Source organism: Oryzias latipes, chromosome 8, assembly GCF_002234675.1.
Source record: "Oryzias latipes chromosome 8, ASM223467v1".
Taxonomy (NCBI): domain Eukaryota; kingdom Metazoa; phylum Chordata; class Actinopteri; order Beloniformes; family Adrianichthyidae; genus Oryzias; species Oryzias latipes.
This window is the reverse complement of record NC_019866.2, coordinates 9,916,178-9,926,065: the sequence shown is the minus strand read 5'-3', so window position 1 is coordinate 9,926,065 and position 9,888 is coordinate 9,916,178. Positions and strand designations below refer to the sequence as shown.

At 43.1% G+C, this 9,888-nt stretch overlaps 1 protein-coding gene across 6 annotated transcripts in view; it reads left to right on the top strand.

Annotated features, from left to right (window-relative positions):
• The first annotated feature begins 723 nt into the window (after positions 1-723).
• The window catches only part of LOC101169362 (protein sidekick-2), an 81,807-nt gene continuing 72,642 nt past the window's right edge, over positions 724-9,888 (top strand). For 2 of the 6 annotated variants that reach the window (XM_011478129.3, XM_011478127.3), the window contains exon 1: positions 724-1,491. In XM_011478129.3, the coding sequence (XP_011476431.1) occupies positions 1,344-1,491 (148 nt within the window). In that variant the 5' untranslated portion in view covers positions 724-1,343. The remainder of the gene's footprint in view (positions 1,492-9,888) is intronic. The other 4 variants (XM_011478128.3, XM_011478130.3, XM_011478131.3 and 1 more) reach the window with 3 other exon arrangements.

The window sequence follows — 9,888 nt, the reverse complement described above, 5'->3', positions numbered from 1 at the left end:
GCAAGACTCCAGAAGGGGAAGAAAAATATCATCTTAGTTTTTCAGGAAGTGGCAGCAGACTCTATTTAGCTTCTGCCAGCATGGATGCTCCCTGTTAGGCTGTGGTATTGCTGGTCTGCTTACAGATTCTAATGGCAGGGATAGGGATACAGATGGATTGTGACAGCTCTTTGAAGCTTACCTCGCCTGCATGCATTTTTCAGGAAGTTCAAAGGGAGCAAGGACAACAATGCTGATTTTTTTTAGCTCATATGTACACTTATCTCTTTTAAGGAGTGCCTAGGATTGTGTGTGCTCTCAAACCTACCTTTAATGCTTTATCTGGGGGAAGGTGCCCTCCCAAAGAGCAGCAAGCACTCATTCATTCTTGAATAGCAAAAAATATATATTTCTGCTTAGAGGCAGAGAAACAACACTTTAGACCAAATTCTTTAACTTGGATGAATGCAGAAAACAAACTCATTTGCATAAAAGCAAATAAATAGCACTTCTTTTAAGACTTTGACCCAGTTCAGGCTTCATCCTTGACAGCAAATAACATCCAAAATCGGCTGTTTGGAGAGATTTAGTTGTCACCATGTTTTCCTTTTCTTAATCCGGGCCTTTTGGTTTTGATGTGTCAACGATCAATCAAAGCTGTCTAAATGAATATCCCCCGCCGCTTTCTACCGCATGGGGGCAGTAGCGCACAAAGCACATGGACATTCCTTGTCTTGAGATGAGCGCGCTGCCTCACTGATGTCTGTGATTCACAAAATTAGAGATGGAGAAAAGAAAAGAGGAATAACTATCTGGATGTCAAATTAGAGATTTTGTTTTACCAAAAATCTGCAGTTTTTCTTCTTCCAGCACCTGGTGGAGGAAACACCTGAGGGAATCAGAGTTTTCTTTAAGCCTGGATCATGTGGGAGTTCATGTTGTTCGAGGAGAGTCCCGTTGGGGATGCTGAGAATTGTCTCCTTGTTTCACTCAAAGTTGGGAGAAAACAATCATCTTGACATCACCTCAGCCTGTGCTTGATCATAAATATTGCTCCATCACCTTTCTGTGACAGCTTCACACTTATTTAAAGCAGAGAAGAGAGGATGATGTCAACTCTCCATCTCCTGCGCTTGACAGCCGAGCAAATTCAATTGGACTGACTCCGCCTCGCGCGCACGGGACCTGTCCAAAGGTTCCTCATACCGCAGCGCGCCCGTCTGCATGGCCGGTGCGCTCTAGCGGAGTCTCTCCCTCCGGTCACTCACCCCCATCATCAGTGAGAGGAGGTCTGACGCACAGGACCAGCGGCAGCAGCGGCAGCCAGGACTCTTCCCGGCAGTGTTTGGCCAGCAGCGAGCAACATGTCCCCTGCGTGGAGACGGGGAATCCGCACCTGGGGCTCCACGGAACCACGGTGGACCATGCGCGGAGCCGGGCTGGTCGGACAGGTGCGGGTGTCCTGTTGGATTCTGCTCTTGTCGACTTGTATGCCCAGCACTCAGACTCAAGGTAAGTTTTAAAAAAATGTACAAAAAACTCAGTTTGCATGATGTAGCTCTGTGTTATGAAGGTAAAGATGGGGAAACGTGTCTAAATATAAATTCGCGCCAATTTAGAGAAAATTAATTTATTAATTAATGACAAACCCCATTTAAGAATAAAATAGTCACCTTTATGTTGTAAATGTTGAGGAATGCTGGAGAAAAGTGTTTGCTGCCACTCTGAAAAATGTGTCAGACCTAATATCTCAGTTTCTATAACAGCTCCTGCCAGAGCTGCAGCATTTGATCATTTCAAGACAAGGTTGATCCGAAATTATTTGGCTATGTGGATGTGTGCAAATATGGGAATTCATTTGAACCAGTTCAGAGTGAGCTGTCACCTCTACCTCCTGCAGAGATGGTCATTAAGTTGTGGGGAGATGAGTGTGAGACACTGAAGCAGAGCGTTTTCAAGGCTGAGTTGCTTTCGTCCACTTCAGGATTCTGGCTCCGAGGCTGGTGGGAAAGTAATGTTACAGAATGCATAAATCACTCAATGCTACTCTCATTCAAGTCTGAGACAGACAGGCGTAAACATGATCTACACTCATCATGCTGCTACTGTGAAACTAGAATGACTCTTCAGTTGTCACCCGTCAGCGCTTGACCTCTTGGCCAGCAAGAGGATAATGACATGTGCTAAACAATGACAGAAAAGCATGGAGAGTGTCCTGCCTCCATGATTCACCACAGGAGGAAAAAAACACACACACAACTGCTGGATGCTGAAATAGGTAAGTTGATGAGAAAAGAAGCGGTTCGTGTGGGCTTATAGTGTCAGTGTATTCACATTGAATGGCATGAGCTTGTGCTTGAGTATTCAACCTCAGGATTGTGGGCTTTTGTTGTAAAAGGGCACATGGAGCTGAAAAAAGTGAGACACACATTTGACACTCAACTCCTGGAGGCATTTATCTCTGCAGGTCCCTTAGGTGGGGGAAAAAAAGTAGGGTTTCTGAGATTGATTCAAATTAGTGCTGTCTTCTCTGTGCACACCCCATCTCACAAGCACAGTGCTCGGTGCACCAGAGTGCTAAAAGCAGCATAATCCCTGTGCTTGTCTTTGAACAAGTGGCATTGCTCTAAAGTGCTCCCAACCTTATCTGAAAAGAGTCTCTTATTATGCAAGGCACAGTTCCCCCGGCTGTTATTAGCATCCTTTTCTCAGACTAACACGCCTGGAGTGTGTGTGGGTCTGTTCAGAGCCTCCGGGTTTCTTTACAGGGCTTTACCTTTCCTCCCAAACAGACCCCTTCATCATCCTTTCGGGTTTCGGACTCTTTCATGTTTCTGGTTGTGAGTCGATACTGGGACAAAAATGCACTATTTTGTTTGCTTGTTCTGTTATCTGACAGGAGCGTCCTCAATGGTTCAGAACGGCAGCCTTAGTTCTTCGGTGAAGAAACAGTTGTACTCTTTGTAGGGGGTCTTCTCAGCACCTGGAGGGGTCTTGTTCTTCTGAAACGGGAGGCAGCTCTCCACCTCAAGGGGGATCCTTGTTTGCAAATAGTCAGCAATGCAACAGTGCCTCTGCATTAAGGCAGAGATGGCATTTCCTGGGAGAGGAGGACCTCAGAGATGTCATAAATTAAGTGACACACATGCCCCCCCATGGGGGAAGCAGATGTGGCATGTAGTTGCTTGTTTTTCAGTGGTTCCTCTTGAGGCTCCTGCTGTGTTTAATACTGCAGGATGCCCTCATATAAGCAAGAGGATACAAAGCCGATCTTTTCCACCACGGTTACACTCAGCGAGACATTTCAACACTCGTGTAGAACCCCTAATCAACCCCCAAAAAAACTCTAAGCTTCCACTTCTCTTCCCATTTTTGCTGTTTTGTATCTCCATGCTCTGCCTTAGATCCTCAAAGCTTCTGGGTTTCCTGTGTGATCATACTTGCTTCTTGTTCTGTTTATTTGGAAAAGTGATCGAGTACACACACATGCTTGTGCTGATGTTCTATGTCTATTGAGCTTTAATCTGGATTGCGGCATTGACATTCTGCCAAACCGACAGCTGCTATAATTTTCTGGACGTACGTTATTATTCAGCTTGACAGCTGTCTGCCATGTCCAAATCTTTAAATCTTGTGATAATCCACCATGCTCACATAAAAATATATTTGTTTTAAACACTCGGAATCCTTGTGTGATTAAAACTCCCCACTCCGATGCAAAAGCCGCATCATAATCTGTCCACTGTACACAAAAATGCATGCTTATAAAGAAAAAAACTCACAAACATCGACATTTGCAAGATTAAAGAGTCCATAAACATAAAAGGTGGCTTTGTTGCTGCAGAGACTGATGACAGCGCCTGTTCATTCACAGCCATCTTTCCATCAAAAGGAAGAAAGAACTCATCATATGATGGATGCGGCTCTGCACACTGAGCTTGTACACTTGCATTATTGCCACACTGACCTCGTATGATGCTCGATGACACAAACAGATGAAATCTTTGCAGTCACTTCAATTTGAAACACCGCGATACATGTCACAAGCGTTGTAACATCTCCACTGCTGCACAGCAACTACACACAGCATATTTATGACACGTGTTTCCCTAAAGGATGAAATTCACTTAATTAAACATGTTTGCTGCCCCAGAGAGCTAACAGCTGCTGAAATTTGGACTAAATGCTTATTTTCTACACGACTCGTGCCAGGGAAGACCAGCAACTGGCTTGAACAGCCTCAGGTGAAATGGTGGCAGTCTGACTTCCTTATCAAAACTCCTTGTGTGTCTTCCAGGCTTCCTCCAGTGTGTGTGCGTGTGTTTTTTTCCTTCTTTTTGCTGCCAAATGCTGTCTACACATGTTTATTCATGCTACCACAGGATGCTTTATCCACCCAGATGGAACATATCACAGTGAAGTGTAAAAAAAAAAATCTGCTCACTGGCAACAGGAAATGCAATTGCAAAACAAAAAGAAAAATGATTTTTCTTCAATTGTTGTAATTCAAAGTGAACAATTTATTATAAATGTAAGGATTTAAAGTGTTAAAGACTGACAAATTATTTAAATCAACCTTGTTAAAGAATGAAACAGCTTTTTTGATGTGTTTTTTTTGGAAGCCTTTAATTGGCTCAGTCAAGCAGAAAACTGTGTTTATAGTTCATAATGGAAATGTAATCAAGTTAACTCATACCACAGGATTTTGGCATTCTTCCTTTGCCCAGTAATTGCCATTCACCCAAAGGGCTCTGGTAAATGGCTATTTGCATGAAGCAGAGTCCTAACTCCCGCTCTGCTTGTGGCATGCCGATGTGTGCTTATTAGGGAAGCTGGCTAAAATCGTTTCATACACTGGAGAACTTAAGCTTTTTTTGCCATGTTGGTGTAGAGCACTTATGTTGAGTTCTTGTTGAGAATTTGCATTTGCTGAAGTCGGCACATTGCTCAAAAGGGGCGAGAAATAGAACAACCTGTGGGTTAGGCAAAACTGTCACTCCTCAAAATCCTGGTATTTGCGTGGATTCATTACCCACAGACAGCTCCTCTTTGTCTTCTTGTAGCGCAGAATACTATTTGACTAAGTTTAGCTGGAATTAGATTTTTCTGTAATAGCAACATTTATTTGGAGGCAAGTTCTGTTGGGGATGATTTTAATCAGAAAGCTGAGAGCGGTTCTGTTCCCATATCTTCTTGTTTACTTTGGAGACTGAAGGGGGAGAGGCACTGCAGGGGGGAGCAGAGAAATCTTCACGTATTAATTCTCTTGACTAAATGTCTAATCAATCTGACACAGGATGTGGAGGCACATTAACTATCAAGAACAAACAAAAAGTCTCAGAGGAAGCCTTGAGCTGGGACCGAAGATAGAGGTTGAAATGACCTTGATTGTCGCATAAAGGGGAATATGAATTGACAGCATTAATTTGATGATTTTTTTTTTAAAGGAGCAAAGATGCTGGAGATCTTTTCTCCGACAAAGTGAGGGTGCAATAAAAGTTATGAAAAGCCTTTTAGAAATGATGCCACTGCATTTATCCAGGGAAAAGAAGGACTGCACTTGTGCGGCATTCTTGGGCCATACATATGTCTTCAGGCCCCCAAGCTGTTCCATGTAAACATTTAAACAACACAAAGGCAACTCCAGGAACACAGTGGTGAGAAATAATGCTTTTTACAGCATAATGTGCTCACCGAATCTCTGCTCACATCCAGCTCGCCCCTCCTGGGGACTGCTGAGTGTATTCTTGTGTTGTGAATAAAATGGCGAAGAGACAAAGAAGCAGAGAATTGTGGGAACAACTGTGGAGGTGTAGGCGGGTGGAGGTGGGGGGTAGTGGGACACAATTTTTGTTCCTTCCTGTCCTGGTAAAAACAACGGGTGGTACATTTGTCTTTGCCCACTCACATGAATGAATCCACATCTTAAAATCCTACTTCGCTCTTGTCCTGACCTCAAGCCGGGGGATTCACAACACTGCAGCGCGTGATAGATCACTCCAGTTACCTGATAAACTTCGTCCAGACACATAGACAACCAGAAAATCTATTAAAGCCCTATTCCAATCATCTTTTTATCTATTTTTAGAGCATTTTCAGTGGTCTTCTAACTATCACTATGGCATTTTTAGCCAAAATCTCTCTGTGTTGTTTTGTAGGACATAGTTTCTGCAGAGCAGCAGTAGTTCATCAGAAATTCGCCTCCAAGTTGCTGTTGCCGCAGGGTGAGCCTGCCTTCATTTCTCATCATCCTTTTGTTTACAGTCTCTTCTGTTAGCTTACAGCCCCACACAACCCAAACATGAAATTAGCGATTCACAAAAAAAAGCGAGCACTTTTGGAGCTAACCAACTGTACAGTTTTGAGCCAGAAGCCAACTCAGACGAGGAAAACAAAGTTGTACATGGATCTATTTGTCTGCAAGTGGATGCATCAGAATGGAGCAGAGCTGGGAGCTTGTGGCCTGCTGATTGTGGATTTTAAGCAACAGCTACAATCATTAGAAGAACATGTTAAAATCACCAACAACGCAATTTTCCTTGGAGTGAGACTTTAAAAAAATAAATAAACCACCCTACATTTTTTTTTTTTGGTCCAGGTGTATCATATTTGGGGAGATTTTCTTTGATGTTTGGAATAAACAGGAATAAACATGAATAAACCCTCATAAAAGTTTAGTGGGGGGGATGTCAGAGATCAGGAGTTTTTGAAGGGCTAGATGAGTGCAGTCCATGGCATTCTCTCTGTCTACAGGCAATGTTTTAAATGGAAATCTGCGAGGCTGAGTTCACAGCTTTGCTCAGGCTGCGCTTGGCAGCGGGCCCATCAGACCCGCTTGGGGGGGTGGCAGTGGGGGTTGGCTAAATGCCGCTTGCTGCATCTCAATGCATTTTGCCCGCTATTGATCACAACTTGAGTTAACTCTCTTCCCCATTGTCCTGCTCTTGGACACATGGGATCTGATATTATGTTTGATTTTGTTTTGAAGCACCTGCCATTTTCTTCCAATTCAATATATTTTTGGAGCAGCACCCCCTGGCCTCCCCTCCCCCACCTGTTTAAGTTTGTTACAATTTTTCCTCAAGCGTGCATCAGTCTGGGAGTGAGGAACATGCAAAGGCTTCAGTTAAGATAAATCTGAAGGAAAAATCATCCCAACAATGGCATCCAGGAAGGTCTTTATTATTGACTGATAAGACTGGTGTACATGGCAGAGTGGAGCGGGTTGTCACTGAAGCTCGGCAGCTCTTTAATGTACTCGTATCTTTGATCACTGTCCTTGCCTGTAACATCAGCAGAGTGTCAGTAAGGAACGGTGACGATGATGGGAGCTGACAGTTCCACTGCGAGCGTCTCCTCCACGGCTTCTGCCACATCTGGATTCCTTTTCTTTGGTTCCTCAGAGCAAGCCACAGATGGCCTTCAGGTTAAGAGTTAAAAGCATATGCTGTGATTCTGCAAAAGACAAAGACGACTAATTTCACTATGTTCCAGATGACCACATTTCCATTTATTTCAAAGAAAAAGAATAAAAAAAAGGTGTAATTGGAATAATCATTGTGATCAGAGGCCCCAAGGTGAAAAGGCCGGTTTTGAAATTTTACTTGAATGATACAAATGATGTAAGTATACAGTGCAAACAAAAATCAATACCGCCTTGCAGCTTCTATTGAAATCAGCAAATTGAGAAACATGTGTTTTTATTATTCTCCTTGTATACGTTTACAGGATTAATAGATGTTAGGCCCTGGGGAACCAGTGTTTGACGATGAAGTATGAACCTCCCAATACGCAAATTAAGTCCGCCTGCCATGTGTTTCTGCCTGAAATGATTTAAGATCAGTTTGGAGGAGCTTCTTTGAGGTTAAGTGGCAAGTCTGTGTTGCACCTCTGGAAACAACAATACTGACAGGGATGAGAACAATGCTGATTATCATATGTTTTACTACTTAATCAAATTTCAAAGGCAGTTCTAAAGAGAACTCATACACGTGTTTTATTGCAGCAATTTCTGGCTGCAGATACACAACGATGCACACAGCAAACTTAAGAAAGTATGTGAATGATATCACTATCACTAAGGTGACCATTGTCACAAGACCAAACCAGCATTTGATTAAAAGCTTTGGTGCAACTATTAAAAGTGGGGCACAGCTACAGTGTCTCCTGTGGATAGACAAAATCAGAACCAGCTTTTGGAGTCTAAATTGTCATGTTCTGATGGCCTCTTTTGCAAAATAGTTCCCAGTTTCACCTGCCTCCTCTGTCATTGCTGCCAACAGCAGTGAGGTAGAGGAAAAACAGAAGGAGAAACAAATATTGCCACAGATGTCGATGCTGTGCTGGTGTATTGATGGAGAACAGAAAGGCGAGCGCTGCACCAGTGGGGCAGAGATTGCTGTGGTGTACAGTAGCACAAATCCTAAATTCTGTACAAAGCCATTGGTAGCTAGGAAACAGCTGACAGTAAAATGGGGGGGATCAAAGGGATTAGTGTGCCCAGTTTGAGCCCAAAACAGTAACCCTTCCACATTCTTCACTGCCAGCCCTTTTTATTCGTTTACCCATTTAGTTCAGTGCTTCGCTTGGCCTGCTGAACAGAACCAATCCCTCTGAGAGTTTCCTTTTAGAATAAAAGAAAAAAAAATCTATTAAAAGGTCACAGATTCAGTTTTGAATTATAATAAATAGAGAAGGACATTGCTGCTTTTTTTTCTCCCCAAAAATACCAATGCCTTGACACAAGTGAACTAGACAAAACAAAGACATTTTATCTGAAGGATAAGGATGCACCTGTCATGTGCAATCAGCTCCACCGCTGGTGATCTGAGTGAGATTTCCTGTCACTGGGGCTCGAGGCACAGCTTGTTTAATTCTGCAGGGGGCTCCCATGTCCTGAACGCCTCGGTCATCGTCTCCTCCTGTCACAGAGCCATAGTGAAGTAACCAAACAAACGAGCCTGAGTGTCCGCTGTTCGGGGGGCAAATACTGTACCACTCCAGGAGGGCTTCTGGCAATGCCGGTCCCCAGACTCCTGACAGGAGAGGCAGTGGACACATGAAATCACTCTGGGCTGACAAAGAGCTTTACTCCAGAGAGCAAAACCAAATTGGATGTGCATCACATGTGACATACAGCGGGTATGATAGTTCAAAACTGATTTGTGATGGATGAATTAAGCACGAGCATTACCAGGAAAGCAGAAAGGCCAAGCTGGCTCATGTTGTTGTTCTTTGTGCAAATGGACGCAGACTTAAAGCCTTCTGCTGCATGTCATTTTCCTCAAATATTTCACAAAGTGCTTGTGAAGCTTTTTTAATTTGCATGAGGAAGGGAGGTAGGATTGTGTTTCAAAGAGTAATTCAGAGAGTAATTTCCTAGTTCTGTGGAAGATAATGTTCCAGCACATATCTATTGTAACACTAGTAGATATGTTCTGCGCCCGTGGGGACTGCAGAAATTGGGAGAGTCATATCAGTTTAATGAAGTGGCTCAGGCCAGTGTTTAATTTCATGAAATTCAATTAAAAAGCTTTATTTCTGCCTATGTAATCGTTTAAAGGGTTGTCATCATTAGATTACGGAGTAGAAAATTGTGAAAAGAAATGACCAGTCAAAAATGTGCTCTTTGAGTGCTCGCTTTTATCGATCCATTAGAGTCCCCCTAACGCTTATAATGAATATTTAACATCCATAAAAACAGTAGAAGGTGCCACTCCAATTTGAGGCAAGGAAACAATAAGCCTGCAATAAGTTAGGTTTGGATGTTATTAGAGCAGACTAAGCTCTATGGAGTTCCTTAATGTGAACTTTAGACACGAGGAGCAACAAAAAAGGAGCACGTTTGCCTTCCAAGAGCTGACATATGCAAGCTCAAATGCTGGCTGTGTTTAAAAGCTTTAATCACAC